Raw genomic sequence first — 21405 nt, forward strand, 5'->3', positions numbered from 1 at the left:
AGGGAAGGGAAGGGAAGGGAAGGGAAGGGAAGGGAAGGGAAGGGAAGGGAAGGGAAACTGAGGTTGTTTCTCAATTAATATTACTTGTCAAGCATTCGTAGTCAACACTTTCACCTTGAAATGCTCTCACAGGATATAATTCAGATCTTCTGTTTTTGTTATATGATTGAATTGTCTGGAAATTATGTTTTGTTTATCAGTTCCCTTGAATAATTCTTTGTCACCAGAATATTTCAGATGTCTCACATGGTTCCTATCGTCTCATGTTGCTACACAGGACAAAGGCAGACATAGCATCATTTCCGGAAACTTAGGCACCAATAGAGAAAAACAAGAAGTTCCTGAGTTGTCAGTGAGAGTATTCCTCCAAAACTGGAACCATACCCAACAAGCAACAGCATTTTGACATCTGCAAATGTCTATCATGGTACTTAATGCATTTTTTTGCATCTTTCCACTTCTGCCTTCTGGCATGAAGCAGAAGTAAAAGGCGTCTCTGAAGACAACTTCTGTCATGCTTCTAGACAGAGCAAAAACTTTGCTGAAAAAATAAGCATGAAAAAACAGTGATGTCTGCTCAGTTGTGGAGGTAGAAGACTTGTAAATGACTGTTTACAAGGGTGGATAGTGATAGGACAAGGGGGAATGGTTTTAAAATGAGACAGGGGAGGTTTAGGTTGGATATGAGGAGGAAGTTTTTCCCCCAGAGGGTGGTGAGGCACTGGAACAGGTTGCCCAAGGAGGCTGTGGATGCCCCATCCCTGCAGGCATTCAAGGCCAGGCTGGATGTGGCTCTGGGCAGCCTGGTCTGCTGGTTGGTGACCTGCACACAGCAGGGAGTTGGAACTGGATGAGCATTGTGGGCCTTTGCAACCCAGGCCATTTTGTCATAAGACCATGATGGCCAGGTCTGCTGTTACACTGATCATATCCATTATCTTTCTTTTTCCTTTCCTTAGCCCTATCTCCCCTTCTACTCTTCCATCCACATGAGAAAATGTTGCGATTTGCCAAACGCTTCTGTCCAAGCTTCCTCTATATTTTCACCTTCTTCTAATTCTCTCTCTCAGTCTGTAATCTGCAAAATCTCTTTGACACAAAGAACTACAAGCTGCTGTTGGAGGCTGGGCAGAGGTAGCAGAGGGCTTCCTGCTGAAAGGCAATCATCGTCAAAATGCCATCTGCAATCTGCTGATAATTGCAGAGGTGGCTGAAGCCAACAACTAGGCTCCGAGCAGGGGCTCTGAGCATCCTTATTTTGTACTTTTCTTTCTTCTCATTCTCTTTGTAGTCTCTCTCTGCTGTTTCCTCTGAAATCTTCAGCCGGCTGGATATCGCATCCACAGGTTCTTGTGCTGCAGACAGATGGATCTCATGCAGTTGGTGCCTCAGATCTCACTTTGCTCAGCCAGGGAAGGAGTGCATTTCTCTCTTAATTTCTTCGATGAGTAGGAGAAACTGGCCGCTATCAGCATGTAGTGATTTAAACTCTTTCAAAATGAACAATAAACTCCTTTCCTGGCAACACTAAAATTACAAAAACCACATGGTTGTAACATGACAGCTCATTCTCAAGACCTGCTGATGGAGGACCACCACTCTGCAAAGCCCCACAGGAAGGCAAAGGAAACAGCAATTGAACTCAGCATCTTACCTTGTGCAGAGGCTTGGTTTAGATGAGAGAGGCTGATAAATTGTCTGCCCTTTGATTGAAACAGAACAAGAAAAGAAGACATAATTACTTTGCCATGTTTACAGAAGGACCTGCTTTCAGCTTCAGAGATGAGAGGGAGCCCACTGCAGCCAGCCAACAGCCCCCACAGCTGGATCCCTACGTGTTGTGATGGTTTTATTATGTATTGCTGTGAGGTATTTGTAGATGGCTTGACTTTCAGCTTGCATAAACCTTGACTGCCTTGTAAATAAAAATGTAACTTCCTAGCCACTCATTCAGACCCTGCTCTGTCTAGCTCTGATGCCCAGTCTTGGATCAATGGAGGATGAGACGTGAATGGCCCCACTGAGAAACAACTGTTGCAGTATTATTTGAAGCAGAAAACCTGGGATGCTCTTTGCTGTGATTGCCCAAAGCTTGTGGAATATTTTTTGCTCGGGGATACGTTTTAAAAAGAGGCAGTGACTCTCTAATAACCTAAGACCCACTGAAGGGAGCCTTTGACCATTGCCAGGGATATTTATACATTTGCCAAAGGAGTGAACTAGAGACAAAGAATTAAAAAACATGCATTGCTTCCAACCCATGTTACTCTTTGACTTCCTGCTTAGCAGCAGTGCGGGGAGAGAGGGAGGGCTGCTCACCCCCTAGGTAATGCCTCCCTCCTCTGAGAGCTTGAGACCTGAGACGGTTTTCACATCCTAGTTGCACCCAGAGTTTCTCTTGTGCTGGCATCTGGCTGCACTACTGACAAGGGCAGGAAGAAAGAAAACATCTTCATGTTTTCCATACAGTGAGAGGCGGCTAGATTAAGTGATTTCCTAGGCTTATGTGTGGAGTTTATTATTTTAGGGCACCAAAATCTGAACCCAGTAGCTGACTGATCTGTGCTCATGCAAACATGGGCTGAGTTCACAGGGAGCAGCAGGAGCTCAGCATTTCTGATTCTCAGCCCAACACAGATCAGCTGCAGACCCTCTATCAATTAAGCTCCTTGTCCTCCCTGATGGTAAAGCTTCCTCTGTGGTTTGAATGTGGCAGCACTGAATCTTAGCTTGAATCTGACCCATCTTTGTGCTGTTTGCAAGTCAGCAACATGAGCCTGGATTGCAGAGAGCTGAAGGCAGCAGAGCCCAAGTGATGCTCGGCATAACACAGTGCTTCAGAGCACCATCATTGCAAGCACTCAGAAAGTTGACCTCCATAACGCAAAGAGAAAATGGAATCCAGACAAGAAAAAATCCAGACCAAGAAGGTGATGATGGAACTGTTCACCCCGTATTAAGAAGCTGATGGGGATAAGCCAGGTGTAAACATTTGTTTTCCCTCGCTTTGAACTTTTCCCAATTGGTTGACTAAATTTCAGACAACAGAAGTACTCCAGCTCCTACTGGCACACAGAGGTATTGCCTGCATAACTCCAGACACCATCTGGGCTGCTGAGGACTTCGATAAGGACACAAAGCTGGAGACTTACTTTGGGTGGGGCAGGAGGAGGTCTACTCCTGTTTTTCGGATTGCTTCCTGATGTAAATTTCTCATTGGACATCAGCTGGTTTTTGCTCCCGATCAACCCCATCCTGGAAGAAAGACCAGAAAGTATTTTATAATTAAATTGTTCTTGGGGAAGGATGTAAGCAGTGAGAGACAAAGCAACCTTCTCACTCATGAAGAAGAAAGTGAAGATGTGAATGAGGGGCAGTGGGACAGTGGATGGATGAATCTAAAACCACCCCATCAATCCTACCTACAAAGTGTGGGCATAGAGCTTGATTCAGTTGGCCATGTGCAATGCCCCAGTACTGTCTGAGATGCTCTCAGGTCTCACAAGGTGTGGGTCTCCTGCACATCATGAATTATGTTTTCCAGATAGATGTGGGTTAGAGAATACACATCCCAGCCACCTGGAGAAGCACTAGACACGAGTTAATAAATCTCTTTCCATGAGCTATCTTCTGGTCCACTCTAAGTCTTTCCATACTTGTGCTTGAGGCCTGGCTTAATTTGCAGCCATGAAATGTACTTTCAGCTCTGATCAATAATCCCAGCATAACACTAGGTCTAGGTAAAAATAGCCAAACTGCTGCAATCTTAGTCTTCTCAGCTCCTTAAACATGTAGGGAGCATTTGAAGCTCACATTATTGAAAAGCTATTGGCAAAAGCATATAAAGTATCTACATCACCACATCATCCAGCACCAAATTTTGCCCTGGTCCCTGTTTTGAAAAAAAGAAAAAAAAGACATCAAAATATATGGTCGAAACATCAAGGAAAAGGCAACAACAACAAATCAAATCCAAACTTCAAATCTTTGTATCTGGCCAATGACACATTGACTTCTGATTTTGCCAAAATGTCTCAAGGTCTGCAACAAATACAAAGGACTAAGGATCCAGGGAACAACATTAATAGTCATCTCCCCCAGATGTCAATCTGATGCTGTGTCATGATTAGAATCCAACAGAGGATTCTAAAAAATTTCCAGCAAATCAGACTTGTGGGAAAAAAATTACCCAAGTAAAAGTGAAATTTTTGTTTTCTAGTATGGTTCTTATGTATCAAAATCTGGGACCTTTGGAATGAGAAAGTTTCCAACAGAGCCATCTCAGTATTCTAAGGTGACCAAGAAAAGTCTTCAGTCCTTGAGAGAGAAGGAGATGATGGCCCCAAGAAGAAAAAAGACTCCAAGTAGGGTCTTCACAAGCTCTGAGATGATGAACTCAAGATGAGCAGAAGATGAGGAGCCTCAAGAGCAGAGAAGTTGGAAGACCCCAATTTCTTTTTTGAACTACCTTCTCCCTTCTGCTAAAATGAAGAAAAAGGGTAGACTCACATGTGTTATTTTCCCCAAACAAAAGCTTTACAGCATCCATACATCTCTGGGCTTTTCTCAAACCTGAGCCTTCAGGTGGTCCATCCACCTGCAGACAGACCTCAGCATCTCTCTGGGCAGAGACTCAGAGCAGGTTGCCTTTGCCTTAGATACATCTATGGTCTTTGTACATGTTGTCTAAATACCCATCACAGGATCTTTGATATACTTTTCCCCTAAATGGGAGTTGCTGGCATGTCAATTGCTACCTTTTCTATGGAGTTAGGGTATAAGAGAAATAGCAGAAGTCTGCTACATTTCAACCATCAATCACGCCACCAGGATTGCTTTATGAAAGGACCAATGAACAATATGCAGGATGAGGAATGCACGTTTTGGGATCTTGAGTCACTCTCAGGGATGGCACTGGTGGAGCCGTGTCATGGAGGGCATGAAGAGGTGTCAGCTACAGCAAGTGCCATCAGATGATGAAGGCCTTTGTGGCCATCCCATCTCTACCGACAAGGTTTGAGGAGAGCAGGGACCATGCTCTGAGCTCTACATGTCCACACAGTGTTGCTGTGTCCAGGGGATCGCCCTTGTGACAGCTGGGTGTCATAGAATGGCTCGGGTTGGAAGGGTCATCAAGTTCCAACCCTCCTGCTGCAGGTAGGGCCATGTCTCACCACAGAGCTTTCTCCCCACAAACATACAAGTGTCAAGGACACAGCTGTGCAAAGCCACACCGAGAAGCAAACAACTCGTCCCATCTCAGGCGGGAAATAGAACGGGTGAGAAATCTCCGGTAAAGGTCATCCGCTCCCACCCACATCTTTTCCTGCACTGCACACAGAGATTTGCACAGCTCTGGGTAATCATAACCCCTACAGAACCCAACGTTCACACTGCCAAGGCCTTCGGTATCCGATGAGCCCACCCTTCGTGCCAGAAGGTCCTAGATAAATGGACAGATAATGCCGCAGTCCAACAGTGACCAAAACAGAACGCTGCTTGTCGTCTCCCAGCACATTGCTGGTGAAGTTTTCATTTTCTTAATTTCTTTTTTCCCCCAAAAAAAGGTGGATGAGAGGAACGCGCACTATTCAAAGCATTTCTTATGGTTGATTTCTTTTTAAATCTATGTCGCACACAAAAAAGAAAGATTGAGAAAAACAACTGAAAGTAACTGATAATTTTCCCGGCATCTTATTTGCTCTTTTTTGTTGTTGTTGTTTTGGTGGTTGTTTTGTTGGCTTGTTTCTCCCTAGAGGAAAAGAGCACTGAAGAGAAAATAGCAAGTCAGAAAAACAAGGAGTTGTCCCTGGCTATAGCAGGAGGTTGGAACTGGATGATCTTAAAAGTCTCTCCCAAACCAAACCATTCTGTGATTCCATGATTTTTAATTACTGAAAGTGAGGAAACCTCTCCTTCTGATAGTCCTTGAGTATAGATAAGAAAACTATTCATCGCATTGATAATACTTAACTAAAATGCTCTCCTGTGTTCATTCTTCTTTTCACTCATTTCCTCAAGTCTACTCAAGTTCAAAACCAACACAATTTATTTTTAAGAACATCTTTTTAAAGCAACCAGAGTTCAAAACTGAATAAAAGTATTTGATGCAATGCAAAATTTTCCAGATGTCCAGCTCGGTTGCTGGCAAATTTTGAGTAAGAGTATTTCACGCAGAAGTCTCCTTGAGAGAGTCAAGTGAGCCCTTGCTGAGCAACCTGAAAGACACAAGAATGGTGAGCCCTGTGCAGCATCCGTCTCTGAACAAATGCACGACACACATGCACATCACACACACACTGGATGCTTGGATAGGAAAGAAGATGGTCTTTAGAGGGGACACTTTGGCTCAGGAGAGCAGGATGCAGGTACATATGTTCCTGCAACAATGGTCCAAGGGAGGTTTCTGAAGACCCCATCAGAGCTCATCTCAAGCAAAGCTTCCACTGACAACTGGGTGACAGAATTGTGATGGAGAATCAAGGATGTGACTGAAGGTTCTATCAACGCCCATCTTTGAAAGGGTTTGCAGAACATTCCCTACTGAAACAAACCATCAAGCTGTGCCTGAAGTCCCATTAAGGAGTCCAGTAGAGGTGAACACAAGACTTTGCTGATCATAGGGTTTGAGGATCTGCCTTTTCTCAATGCTGGGCCTTCTCAGTTCTTTAGGGTGTCAAAACAAACAAACAAACAAGATGGTGACAAAATGGACCTGCTGGATACACACAGGTATTTGTATTTGTTGCAGCAGATGGGAGAACAGGATGGAAGTACCTGTGCTAAGCCAGGTGTGGCAAGACCTAATTTTCCCATCCTCTTTGGGTAAGCAATCCTATATCACAGGCATGCCATCTCCTGCAGTTGGCTTCTTTCTGCTACCCAAACGTTTCTTCTGATGTTTTCTGCAATGGGGATGTGGATGACACAGATGAGCAGCCTTGGGATTGCATGGGCGTGCATGGGGAAACAAGAAGACCGAATCTTGCAGAAAAGCAGAAGTCTCGGCTCGTTATTTGCTTCACCCCCATGAAACTGTGCCATGGAAAAAGAACTTAAGGCCTGAGCAAGCCAAAAGTGTTTCACTGTGAGGGCAGCTCCAAAAACCCCCAATAAATCTCAAAATGACCTCCTTTACATTCAGACTTTGGAGGGGGTCCAGCAAAGTGTTTTCATAGTTGACCAAGATTAGATATTTCACTTCATTTTAAAACTTCAGAAAGTCTTTCATAAGAAAATGGATTTAAAAGGAAATGGCATTAAAAAATGCAAAACTATAAAAACATATTCTAAATGTGAAGGGTCTTGATTGCTGAAGCTCTCTTTCTCCTACCAGAAAGAATGAATGAAATCAGCTCACTTCAGATACAATGATTTAGATATGCCAGATTTGCAGTTGAATAAGTGAGGAGAAAAAAAAGATCTGTTGAAATTTCCCCCCAGATCTAGGCATGTCCCAGATGCATTACATACTCTGGAAGCTTTCTTCTATCTTAACAAAATAGTTCATTACATTTCCAAACTAGGCAACCTTGGATTGCTTTGCAAGACACAGCACCAAAGAATTACAGAAGAGCTTGTTTCGATCAGCTACTCAAATGGGAACAAAGAAGCCATCGCTGCTGTGACTGCTTTCCAGTTCTGCTGGGGTTTGGTAAAGATGTTTTTAACACTATGTTTAAGTCTGCATGATTAGCGGGTCTGTTGCTAGGAGGTGGTTAGAAGTCAGAATTGAGCAAGAAACGTGCTGTGCTATAAACAGCACCAATCCCACAGAAGGTCTGTCTCAGAAAGAAGGCAATGCACGCAGTGCTGCATCCGCAGCTAAAGTCATGATCACTCCTATGGCCAAAAGCTACTTCTCACTTGGAGGGACCAGAGTGCGCATAGAGGAGTTAGAAAAGCAATGTAGAAAGTAGAGCTGGAAAGCACAGAGCAGTGAGCATCACGGCCTCCGCTGGAGAGTGAAGCAGATGCCTATGTTACATGTTGCATCTACACAAAATCACTGAAGACCTGGAAGGTTCCTATTGGTAATGCTCAAATGTCATCCAGTTCAGGTTGGATATTAGGAAATATTTCTTTTCTAAAACAATGGTTATGTGCTGGCACAGCTGCTCAGGGAGGTGGTGGGGTCTCTGTCCCTGGAGGTGCTCCATAACCATGGGGATGTGGTACTGAGAGACGTGGTCAGTGGGTATGGTGGTGATAGGTCAACGTCACACTTCATGATCTCAGTGGTCTTTTCCAACCTTCATGATTCTGTGAATGCCTTTTGAAATACTTTCATCATGATCTCAGCTCCAATGTTGTGATGGCCAGGTGGGGATGGATCTACAGGAGCTGAGCATGGGGATGGGGATGCACTGGAGAGAGGAAGTAGGAGGGCAGGGCCAGGAGAAGAACACACAACTCTTTGAGTGCCAGGAGTATCTCTGGTGCTTACCATGTATGAGCAATGTTATCATAAAGCTGCATTGCTGCATAACAATTTCTGTTGGCATCTCAGTCCAAAGCTTGTTCATGGGTTATAGGCAAGTTGGAGCATGGCAAAGGGAGATCCACTCCACAGGCCAGCTCTGACAGAGGTCTAAATCCTGTGGAAATGGGCACAGCCTGTGCTCCTTAACCAAAAACTGCAAAGCTCTGTTTTGAAATACTTTGTGGGCACATTCTGGTGATCTGCAGGGATGCGGAGTGAGTCTGGCCTAAACCAACCTAGCCTTTAGCCATGGGGACATGAGGAAGGGCTGTGCCCTTAGTGATGGGGGCATGAGGAGATGGATGCGGTGTCCCTCCACACCACTACATTTGGTCAGCCATATTTCTGCCCTGAGATATGCCCCTCCTGCAAGCCCTCCTTCTGGAGACAACAGGAGTAATTCAGATGAGCTCTCATCAGCAAGGGAAGCCTTTCCCATGTGAAATTGATGGGATTTTGCAGGATCCATCAGCCCCTTGCGTCAGGCCTCAGCAGGAACGATCCCCCTTCCCAACACGCTCAGACGGGGCCTCGGACCACAAGGAAAGATGTACATCTCCATGGGGAAAGATGGGATCTCCACAGGGAAAGAAGGAATCTCTATAGGGAGAGATGTACATCTCCAGCCCCACTTCCGAACGCTTCCAATTGCTTGGAAAGCCAGGTCAGAAACAGCTCCTGAGCTCAGGGCCCTTCCTCTGCTGATCGCAGCAGTGTCCAGCTCCAACCAGCCTCCCCCACACATACACTTTTAATCTCTTCCACCGCAGGCCCTGGGGAACAGGGAGGATGGGAGGATCAAGGTACACACACCTGGCACACATTTCTCTCTTTCAGCTGCAAACCAAGGGAAAAGCCTCCTTGAAAACCATCCCTTGGGACCAGGTTATAGCGACCACTGGTGCTGCTCCCATCTTTCTTTCTGTCTTATGGATAGAGGGGGAAGGACACAGGGCAGGGAGATATCAAATGAAGAGGGAATGAAAGAGGAAGAAGGTAGAAGAAAGCCTCCCCCACCCTCAGGGAAACTTTCAGAGGGTTGGGATGAGCCCTACTTGCCTGTTTCCTATGAAGCTGCTCCTGGAGACACGACCTGAGGATGGGCGAAGCACTGGTTCGACCCATGACCGATGCTCCATGGGGCTGAGAGCCCTCAGAAAACTTCCCCGTTAGAGATCCCTGGCTCACACCACGTCCCCACCATCCATAGGACTGAAGGCTTAGAATGTTGCACCCCCGGGTTGCAGAAGCAGCCTGATTTTGTGATTGCGTTTAATGGACTTTCTTTTTTTAATCACGTCTCCGTGTCAGAACTGACTCCTTTCTTCCCTCAGAGGATTCCTTGCTCTATTTTGAATATTGGCATGATCCATCCGGGAGGGGGGGCAAGTCGCACTTCCCAGACAATCTGGCCAAAACAGCACTGAGGAAGGCGAGAAACTCAGAGAGAACCCAGGCACAAAACCCATCAAAACCCACAGGCTACTAACAGCCGTCATTAAAATAAGCTGTGACGACTGTGAATGGGCCGTGTTTCCACTACGCAAACCACCAAACTTTAGGAAACAGCTGAACAAACCTTGCAGTGATTAAATACAAAACGAAAAGCAATAAAAAAGACTTTTTCAGATGAAATGCATTTTGTTCCAGGGAGCCCCAACCCTCTATGAACCTACTCAACCATAGAACTGAGGGGGCAACACGGTCTAATGACGAAGACCTGGACAGAGACTTGTGGGTGACTCTGAAGAAATGACTTTCTCATTCTGCCTCAGCACGCTCAATAGGAAGGCTGCAATTTGTCTGTCTCAGGAGATGACTTGTATAAGGAGCAGAATTTCTTCCCACCGACTCCTAAGGCTTCCCATAGGGTGCCTAAAGGGATTTTTTCACCAGGGTATTTTCAATGCGTTTGTGGAGCAGACCTGCTGGGCCACTGTTTGTTGTCTTTAAGCTGTTGCAAGGACAGAGTCCCCCCCCCAAAAAAAAAACCACACTGAGTGACCTCTGTGGGTTATTGCATGCTGTGGTTTTGTAACATATGGGTCAGCAGGAGGGAAGGGATGCTGGGTCTCAGTGCTCTTGAGGTTGGAGAGACCTCATGCTTTGTAGTTCAGCCGCCCTCACAGGGAAGACAGACGTAAGCCGACATCCGTTCAGTGCAGCACACAGCCCCAAAGTCAGCCACGTTCTGCTGATGATGTTGGCAGGGGAATGGCTTCGTGGGGCAGCGCTGTCAAAGCAAAGGACCCTGAATGGCCATAAGACCCAAGGACGGGACAGGGTTGGCTGAGGGCACAATGCTGTGCATATGGAGAAGTTGCTCCGGGATGCAGTTGCCCACTGCCCCAGTGCTGCTCGTGAGCATCACCTCTGCAAGTGCTCTGTGTTCCTGGAAAAAGGACAAAATCCCACGGAGGGCTGCAAGACCACGGGACCTTAGGCTGGGCCTTAAATAGGAATCTGTGGGTACTTTATCTTCTCTGGGGCCATTCCATGCCCCTTGACCGATAGCTGGCAGAGGCCAAGGTCAACACAGGTTCTCCCTGCAGACAACCAGGGCAGACACCCACTCAGTTGCCCCCAGCCAGGCGTGTGCAGAACCAGGCTGGCTGTTTGCATACCGAAGAGATACAGAAATGAGGAAGCCCTTGCAGATTTGTCAGACCTCTCCCTCACCAGCTTGCATTCTGCTGTCCCCACTCTTCTCCAGCTAAGGGCAGAGGAGAAGACAGAGAGACAGAGAGGGCCGGGTTGGGGCTGGGGAAGGGGATGGCAGTGTCAGGGCTAGCTGGAGCACTTTGAGCTTTTGGGAAGGGCTTTACTCTTTGGCAGAGAGCTCATCTGAGGTACCTGACTGCTCTTTGCTAAGTGAGCTTCACTTCCTACTCCTACAAAAAAGGAAGTTGCTTTTTTAGAAGGTGGCTTGCCATCCACCACAGAGGTAGGAAGGAGAAGCTGCCATGAGGTGCAGCAAAGGCTTAGAAATAAGGCTGCCAAGTCATCTTGGGAAACAGGGCGACCTGCTTCTGATTTGAGACACATTTCCAATTCTGGCAGTGGGGAAACCCAGCAGCCACAGCCAGGCTGCTGTGCAGACCCTTCCAGTCATGGACACATTTAAAGCAACTCAAAGAAAGAAATTTAAATAAGCAGAATAGGTAAATCCATTTCATTCCAAGGAGATTTTTTGCTCCTGAAGGTATCCTGGCTGTGACACTGGCTGTTACCAGCCCTTCAACTACTGCTTCCACGTGCAAATCTCACTGCCCTGAGATGAGATCCAGAGTATGGGAGTCCACACAAGTGAATCCCTTCTGCAGTTTGCTTACTCAGAAGTGATGAAGCATCAGCCTAAAGGTGTCTTTTGAAAATAACTGGTGGGAAATCACTCAGAAAGCATACAAAACGGCACTAAAAAAAACCAAAATGTCTTGTATGCAGTTCCCAGGTCACTCCAGATGGATTCCACCTGCCCCAAATTTCTTTATCCTGAAAATGCAGGCTGTTACCTCACCCTCCCAAGTAGGGAGATGGCAGTGCATCAGTCCCTAGATGTTCTCCAGGAGCAGTGTGCAGTTCCACAGCTGCTTGGTCTCTGCTGCCTTTTATAGTCCCCCAAAAGCCATGCATGGATCCAGCCTGTGAGCTAAATCATAGGGTCATAGAATCATGAAGGTTGGAAAAGACCACTAAGGTCTCCAAGTCCAAGCTCAACCCACCCCCACCATGCCCACTGACCATATCCCTCACCCCCATGGTTCTTGAACAGCTCCAGGGGCAGTGACTCTGCCACCTCCATGGCTTTTAGGTGCCTGTAGGCACCTAAGGACCTGTAGGACTTACCTCAAGGACTTACCACTCCACAAGACTAATTTAGCCTAATTTGCCATCTGAACCTTCCAGTTTCCATTCCCCTGGTAGATTAAAAGCTAATTTATGGCAACATCATGCTTCTTGATGAGCATGCTGATGGTTGGACACGATGATTTCTGGAGGTCCCTTCCAACCCCTACAATTCTGTGATTCTGTGATTCTGTGATTCTGTGATAACACATCAGCTTTGTATGTGTGATAAACAGCCCTGCAGCCTCCATTTTCATAGGAACTGTAGGATAGGAACCAAGTTGGAAGGGACTCACGAGGATCACTGAGTTGAAACTCTTGGTTTCATACAGCACCACCCAAAATCCAAAGAGAGCTACGCCCAAACATTCCTTGAGCTCCAGCAGATCATGGCTGCGACCACTTACACTTTCTGACCTCTGAAGGCAGCATCTCCAGTGATAAAATAGCAAAATCTCTCACCTTTCAAAATACGGTGGTTGCTGGCAAATTCCTTGCTAGGGACTTTTCAGGGCTCTCCCTCGTTTAACCTGTTGAATCATGTAGGCACTGCATGGCTACCCCAAGGGACAGGGATGAAAACACACCAGTAGCTTTGGCAGAATCTGTTCTCCTTGCACCCAGGAGCCTGCCCATGTGGGACAAGCTCTCCTCCCCAGCCCTCCCTGCCAGGCTGCTCACATCATGCCTATTCTGGTTATTTGCGTCAGCTGGGACCCTGACTGACTAGTATTCTCCCTCTGGAAACAAATGAGAATTTCTGATGCGTGTTGGCTGCAGTCATGTCTCAAAGAGCTGCAGACTTCTTCCTCTGCCTCTCAAGTGCTGAAGGCCAAATACGTAAGAGATATGGGAAAAAACTCTGAGATAAATGTCAAGTAAAAGCTTTTATATCAATTTGTCCTTTTGTTTAACACGGCCTTGGATCTCTCTCCTTCCATCACGATGCCTTAATGTTTCCATAGATCTCATTTAACCTGTATTCAAAGCCCATTTATTGCCATAGAATGGCTTGGGTTGGAAGGGATCTCAAAGATCATCTAGCTCCAACCCCATTTTGAGCTGTGCTGCCCCTAATATTCTTGGTTTCAAGCCATTCACTGTGAGCAGTTATTCGCATAAATACAGAAGCCACTGCGGCTCAGGTTTTGGCTAGGCACCAACCTGAACTGAGGTAGGTCCTGCAACATATTAGCTCCTCTGCCCACAGAAGGGTTTCCCTTTTCCCCACTCCTTCACTGAGAAGGGAGGTACTCTCTTATGGAGGCAACTTGTGCAATCTGATGGTCCTTCACCACTCGTCACCATTACCTTGGGAAGTGCAGGGGTCTGAGAAAAGAGCAAGCTATGACCTTCTGTGCACTAGGATACATCATAGTGCAGGAAACGTGGACCCTGGTGACTTGGACAGTTAATTGCCTCATTTTCCTCTTGGCCATAAAGACCTTTATGCAAATGACACCAGGAGTCTGTGCACCCAGCCTTTAACCTCCAAGAGTTGCGCATCCAACCATTGGTGAAGCGGCCCAGATGCCCCAGACAAACAAATAATTTTTCACTCTTCTTCTCTCATCAGAGAAGCAGAGGACTCATCTGTATTTCTGCTCTATCTCCTGTGTGCCTGACATGCCAGACACGAAGGATCCTGCGCGCTGCTTTTTGATCAGTAACAGATTTCTCTGTTCCCAGAGGAGCAGAATGCGTTCTATCAGATTCTGTCAAATCAAACAAACAATTTCGTAAGTAAATACAAGTTTGCAGGGGGTAAACAGCAGAGAGTTTTGAAAAGCTCGTTTCCTGTCAGAAACGATATATATGTTACAGGGTTGTAGGCTCTAGGGAACCCGTTCAGCTTGGGGTTGGAGATGATTTCCAGAGGGCCCTTCCAACCCCTATGATTCTGTGAAATATAGGACTGATGCCTAAATGGTCATCTAATCTGTCCAGTGGGCCTATATCATTTCTGAGAGACTGCCTAACTTGTGCTTACAGACTCTCAGCGATGCAAATTCCCACTGCTCCCCAGGCAGTTCGTCCCAGCCCTCCAATTCTTACATCCTTAAGATGACTTCTTAATCATCAGCACTAATTACCCTCATTGAAAGCTCCATCTGCTTATCCTGTCCATCACAGACGTGAAGTTTATTCCCCCTTTCTCTGCGTGCCAGTGACACACATCAAACAGCAGCACTTCTTGCAAAAATCCTACATTGTTCACCCTGTCTGCACCTTTGTTCAGCTGTGTGCCTTCGCTTTGGGCATTTTATAATTGGGTTTGGAATCTTGAATAGGCAAAACCACAATGTTTTCCAAGTTAAAACTGACCAACATTAACAAAAGCAAAATTACTCTGCAAAACCCCAGAAACATTGTTCTCCAGCCCGGTTGCAACATTTTCTTGGAAGTGATTATAATTACGAGTCCATTTTTTATTTCGACACGAGGAATTGCTGTCTTTTGGGCTTTGTTTTTTGGGGGGGAATTTTTTTTGGCTGGCCGGTGGAAGGAATTCAAGTGGGTTTAGCCCTGATACGGAAGACAGACCGATCTCTGAGTAGCACAGGGCTTGTCCAATATAAAGCACTGGAGGTCTGCTTTATGTTCCCGCGGGGTAAGCTGCGCTTTAACATTTATTTTTAAGCAATAACCATGACCCTGAATATCCTGTTTCACGCAGGGATGTACTTTCTTTTGAGTTCCATGGTGACATTTGACGGTGTAGCTAATTCTTCCACAAGTAGCAGGACCCTGAGGCTGTAATCTCTTGCCAAGACCTCTGGAAAGGGAGAATTCCATCCATCTTTATCCCCTCCGCTACTTCTAATCTCTGCTGTTTGCCATCTGCTGTAACCCTAACACAAAAGCTGACTTGCACCACAGAAGATGAATAAGTGAATGGAAAATTTGGGGTTGCTGATGGCTCCAGCAGGATTTAGCCCCAGAGATCTTGCAAAACATTTGCCCGTGATTGAACTCTCTGCGTCTGCAGGAAACTATTGACCGTAAGGGAGCTCATCCACACGGAGTCAACGCCTGGTTGCCTCCTGCATCTTGCAGGAAGAGCAGCAAGAAAACTGCCTTTTTAACATAGAGAAAATGGGAAGAATGATTGGAAGAAAGGAAGACAGGTAATGATGAATTAACAGTGTTCCCCAATGCTCCTACTCTGCCCAGTGTTGTGCCGTGACTCCCATCTAACTCACAGGACCTGTTTCCAGATGGTATTGCTGGTGAACGACAGCCCCTTTCCAAAAGCCATGTCTGCACTAGGAGACAGCCTAATTAACCCACGGGACTTTGAAGTGTCCACAGAGGTTTCATGGAGAGTTAAAGGTTGAATGCGTGGTTAGCAGGAGAGTCACAAAGCAGAAATAAAAGAGCTGATATTCTTGTCTGGAACAGATGCTCAAATTCTTCCAAAGCACACAAATACTTCAATTTCTTGTAATGCTCAGTTTGAGATACCATGGGCTTATTTAACAGGGGCTGAGGAACACAACACTCCAGGGCAGAAATGTAAGAAAGAACACCCCAGGTTCTCTTAAGTAGAATATAGGAAGTTGTTACATAAGCAGGAAAAAAAAAAAAAAGAAATTTTGGGGCACCTTGGCGAAATTTTCACTTAAATATATCTTAGGTTCTTTCTCCTCCATCAGAAAACTCATCCTTCTGCCTTTTAGCTGCAACCAAGGTGCAGTGGCAGCCCTGTCTTGGCAAGGCAAATCAAGAATAGGCCGAACAAATTTACTTTACAGATTTTTGTGCATCAGCATAATGATAGCGCTGCAGAAGGGCTAGGAGAAAATACAAGATGTGTGCAAGAAACCATGCGTTCTGCAGCCCTCAGACCTTCTGACAAAGATGTAATTAAACCTTCATGTAACGACTGGTGGAGCATATTAATGAGGATGCCTTTGCTGGCCTGCAGCTGACTTATTCTCCCCTTAATTTCTTGCTGTCTCCTCTCCTCTAGCACACACCAGACCTGGAACCACATGTCAGTGCTATGTGTAGCACCTTCTCCTGGCTCTATGTTTATGAAGATTCATCATCAATACAGTCTTGCAGCATGCTTACAAGATAGGCAACAAGTGCCCCCATTTCACAGGGAGGGTAACTAAAGTGCCATAAGAAAGTTTTAACTTGCCAAACCGGCCATGAAGCCTTAAGCAAACGTCTGAAGAGCTCTGAGATGCAAACAGCCTATGTCAGTGCAGCTGCTCGTCCCTCATGGAGGTCTCACAGTAAACACAGTGGTGTCTGAGGTATCCAACCAAGCATGAAAGGCATGGAGGTTTGTGGAGAATTGCATGCATGGGAATGGGAAGTGACCAAAGAGAGAAGCATGAGGCCTATAGTTCCTATAACTCCATTGGGGCACTCCAGATTGCCAGAAGCTTTGTCCACAACCAGCATTATTAAGTGCAAGACTGACTGGAGGAGGTGGTGAAAGTACAGTTATTACCTCCAAAAAAAAACCAAACAGCTTCAGCACAATCCAACCTATTTGTAGGGCACAAAGGAAAGATCCTCAGCCCCCAGTGACCGTCTTGGCAGAAGGGGAATTAAAGCCTCAGCCCTTCTCTGCACCATATGCAGCATCCAAGCACTCAGTTCAGCAACCGCCAACAAGAACACAAGCATCAAAATTTTTACTTCCTTTTGCCATTTTAAGGGCTTTCATCCACTTATAAGTTTTTGGTTTCTTTTTAGGAGAAAGAGATTGATCAGTGCCTGGGTCAGCTTCTGGCTCAGAGCATCACTCCCACCTCAGAGGGTGCCCAGATTCCAGATGATACACGTAGCCAGAAGAGAAGGGAGAAATGCACGCTGTCTCAACCCACAGCCAATTCCCTTTGACCATCCCACCACACATCTTTAAGGGCTCAGTCACCACTAATGCGTGGACGATAACCACAGATGGATCGCATCTTGGGTACTCTAAGAGGATGCACCCAATGGAGAGGTGGGCAAAAAACAGGCAGCAGAATGAAGCAAAGGTTTTGGAAAACTATTTGCACTTACCTGGCTGCTCCTTTGTCAGATTAAATCATAGCCCGCTTGGTCCAAGTTGTCTACCAGAGTGTAATAATCTCTTGTAGGGTGTGAACTTCAGAGCTTAAGCTCTCCTTGATAAGCTTTAATCCTTACAGCACGTAGAAAGAGAAACCCTAATTCTTCTTGGTGTTGTCAGTTGGCTGCTGTTAGTGGCTTCCTGTCGACAACAGCTGAATGACAAATCACACAGGTTTTTACACTTGTAGATATTGTAGGACTGGTAGTATAACCACACTGCTCATTTAGTGCTAATGTTAGAAATGTGGCCAGCCCAGCAGAACCGTTATCCGCAAAGGCTGTAAAAAAGCATCTAAAAAGACTGTTCCTCCTCAACAGATGCCCCGAACTGCTCTCATTCAGGCTGATGTGAGTTGAAAGGCACCTGTGAATCCACAGGGCGTTAAAGCTTGTCTGTAAAGGGGAGGAGAAATATGGGCCCTTCAGTTTTCTAGATTGGCCCACTCACAGCTCAGAGCACTCTGGGCCAATGGTAGGAGTGGAGATATTTACTGTGCATGCTTAATTTTTGTGAGAGCTTATCAGGTTCTAGCCTGAGCAGTTTCCCATTTTGTGATTATCAGGGTTACAGTGCTGTAATCTCATTCACTTTCCATTTGAGGTTCTGCTTCTGCTTCAAATCTCATCTAAAGAGAACAGTCAGGTTCCTGCTCAGAGCTACGTTGTCATTAGGGCACGGGGAGGAGAGAGATGCAGGAGACAGATGACAGCACATAATCATGTGTCTTTATTCCATGTATGTAAAGTCTCCTAAGATCTTATAGGGTCTTTTGGCATAGATTGCTTCCAACCACTCAGTGGGTTTCAGATCTCCAGACCCAGCTAAAGGCCAGGCAGCTGATGTGCATCTCCTATTGGTTCTGCTGGGTTTTGGATGGAGCCTTTGCTGAGACAACACCAGCCAGCCCAAGCTTATTGCCAAACATAGGGATCCTACCTGAAGCTGGTTCATTGGTGGGTGTTCACCAACTAAGTTTTGAGATGGGGACTTACAGTTTCATCTAACAGAAGACTGAATCTCAGGTCCTGCAGTTCAGGCAGCACCATTGGCTGAGACAACATTGCCAAAGGCAATGTGGGAATGGGGGACTACCTCCAAAGAGAGGTCTTTGGAAGTTGAGAACTTTTCTTTTTATGGTTCATTCCCTATCCTGGAAAAAAAAAAAACAACCACAAAGCAGAAGAATCTAAAAAGCGATCGTATTTCACACACTATTTTCATTTTAGTGACTGCTTCCAAAATGGGTCAGTTTTGTTCAGAAACAGCAACCAAAAAAAAAAAAAAAAAAAAAAAAGGAAAATCAAACTATTGGGCAGAAAAAAAAAAAGTCAAAAATAGCTCTGTCTTTCACTTGTTCTCTGAGCAGAAGCTATTGGTCAGATTCAGCTTGTCATGCCACCAAAGGATGAAGTGAAACTGTTTTTTTGTCTGTCAATCAGATGCAAATCCAGGAAATCTCACCCAGTTCCTGCAATAGGAGCGAGCAGATGCTGATGCAGAGACCAAGAGGGGTGCTAAGGACAGGGATGCTGCAGCCTGCATCTTTGGAGGACACTGCTGTGCCGCAGGACAGCTTTCTTACAGCTCCTGTTGGTCCCTGCAGATGCTGATGAAATCACTGGGGAATTGAGCTGCCCATGCTGTGCAATTCACCCCATGCTGTGACAGTGGTTTCACTCAGAATATCATAGTGTGACACTGAGCGTGAACTGAGAAATGGCTGAATCCTAGAGAGCTCATCCACCATCATCATGTGGCCCCTATTGGTACATGTGGCGCCTCTGTGACCTTTGCAGAAGGAGCCAGCAGGTCCTTTGGATGTTGCCTAGCAGAAGAGGTCCCAGACATATGGGGCACACAGCTCTGAACTGGTGATACTGATCAGAAACAGCACGACAAACATAGGAAGGTGTGGACATCTGGGATATCTCACATCTCCAGATCAAGTGTAGTAAGCATAGGGGTTCCCTCAGTGAGTTCTTCTGGAGGTGCTCAAGGCTGGGATGGATGGGGCACTGGGCTGCCTGGTCTGGTTGGGAGCACCCAGCCCATGGCAGGCGTTGGGACTGGATGATCTTTATGGTCCTGCTCAAATCAATGATTCTAGAATTCTACCTGAATCTCAGCACTTAACCCAAGATGGACTCATAATTCCAGAAGGGAATTCATCCCATCTTAAAACACTATCTGAGATAAGCTTTCCTTACCTTTCTCTTCTTTAGATCAGGAAGCCATGGTAACAAATTTTTCTTTTTTTCAGCAAGATAGAGAGGAGTGGAAAAAAACTACATCTTGTTCCTGAGATTCTAAATGCTTTTTCTTCTTTGGGCTGCTGCAATGAACTGGGGTTAGCAGATTCTCAAAGGAAGCAGTTACAAGTGAGCTACTTTGAATCCTTGGAAAAGGTTATGATTTTCTTTGGAAATGATTCTCAGTTCTTCACACCTTAGAGAAGTTTTTGGAGTTGAAGGGAAGAATAATTTGCTACCTTAACACATACATTTACAAAGTTCTGCAGTCCCCAAATTGATTCTTTTTAAGCTATATAAAAAAAAAAAAAAGAGTTGGTGGGCTTCAACCCTTCCATTGGGGTGGTGAACTGCAGTGAGACAACATGAAGGGGCAAACAGCAATTACCCATAGGTGACACCCAAGCTGAATTGGGTCTTCCATATAGAGATCCCCAGATAAGACATGTTGCTTTTCCACGAGGATGAGCTTAGAATCATAGAATCATAAAATCATGAAGGTTGGAAAAGACCACTAAGATCATCAAGTCTGCCCATCAACCCATCACCACCATGACAACTAAGCCATGTTGCATCACTAGGTCATTTCCATCATCCTGGACATCTCCTGGTCCCTCCAGATCCCCCAGTGACCCCTGGCAATGAGCAGCCATATGTCCACAACCCCCTGCACACATTCTATGTACACAGTGGTTCCCTTGCAGTGACCAGAGCAAAGCATTAGCTGGAGACCTGCTGCCCTCTGTAGGTGCCTCCATCCCATTTCAAGGTTGACAAGCACACAAATGGCTCTCTGACCATTTCAGAGGACACTCCTCTCCTCCAAGTATCTATGCAGTGGTTAGAAGCTGCTGGCAGCTAGGGTAGATCAGTAGTGGAATAGTGGAATCCTCTCCTCATTCCAGTTCTGGCAGGCTGGGTTTCAGGGACTTTGTCTTGTGGAAAAGGCATTTAGACGGTGACCAGTTAAAAAGCCACCACTGATGCTCTTCCAAGACACTCCCAACATGTGGTACTACAAAATGGCCAACTTCCATGCTGGGAGGTCCAGCTCCTCTGTGCTCCATTTTCAGGATGCCTACAAGTAAAACTACCCCAAAGCCAGGGAAAGGAGCAGGTGATTCAAAGCCTAGCTGCCCTTATGAAAGAGGAATGGCTGCTTCTGCCTGTTTCTGGTGACACAAGGGCAGCGTGGAGGATTGGGCAATGAGAACAGAATTACCTCTGCAGCAAGCAACTGCCAGCCTCGGCTTTGCAAAACAACATCTCAGCATTGACCCAGGCTTTGGTGTTTCAAAGGATTCAGGTGTTCTGCTCAGGGATACTGAAGGGTGTAGCTCTGGGCACGAGCAGCTTTTGCAGCTCTGAGTGCAACAGAAAGGCTTCACTGAGCATAAGGAAAAAGAATTGAGCCATACATATGGACGGCATAGGCTCTGTAGAGGTTTATTTTGACTTCTTGCACTCAGTCATACAAAAGAATCATACAATGCCTGTGCTGATCACAGAATCACGGAATCACTTAGGTTGAAAGGGACCTCAAAGATCAGTTCCAATCCCTGTGCCCTGTGTGGGCAGGGTTTCCAACCACTGGATCTCAGATGCTAATCTTCAGGTGCTCACCACAGGTGGTTGGGGTTAGAGCTTCATCACAGAAAGGGTTTTGGTGGAAGGAGAGGAACAACTCCCCGCCACAGGTCCTTTGAGCGAAGACGATGAAATAAATGCAAGCCAAAAATATTAAAAACCCA

At 45.9% G+C, this 21405-nt stretch overlaps 1 protein-coding gene across 2 annotated transcripts in view; it reads right to left on the bottom strand.

Annotated features, from left to right (window-relative positions):
* BLK (BLK proto-oncogene, Src family tyrosine kinase) overlaps positions 1 to 17794 on the bottom strand; it is a 36352-nt gene extending 18558 nt beyond the window's left edge. For both annotated transcript variants that reach the window (XM_042832690.1, XM_042832689.1), the window contains exons 1-3: positions 17354 to 17794; positions 3153 to 3255; positions 1655 to 1703 (exon numbers count right to left, since the gene is read on the bottom strand). In XM_042832690.1, coding sequence (XP_042688624.1) covers positions 1655 to 1703; positions 3153 to 3254 — 151 coding nt within the window. In that variant the 5' untranslated portion in view covers position 3255; positions 17354 to 17794. The remainder of the gene's footprint in view (positions 1 to 1654; positions 1704 to 3152; positions 3256 to 17353) is intronic.
* Positions 17795 to 21405: the final 3611 nt, after the last annotated feature.

This window comes from Centrocercus urophasianus, unplaced genomic scaffold, assembly GCF_019232065.1.
Source record: "Centrocercus urophasianus isolate 14NV4802_14NV808 unplaced genomic scaffold, USGS_Curo_1.0 seq_39, whole genome shotgun sequence".
Lineage (NCBI taxonomy): Eukaryota > Metazoa > Chordata > Aves > Galliformes > Phasianidae > Centrocercus > Centrocercus urophasianus.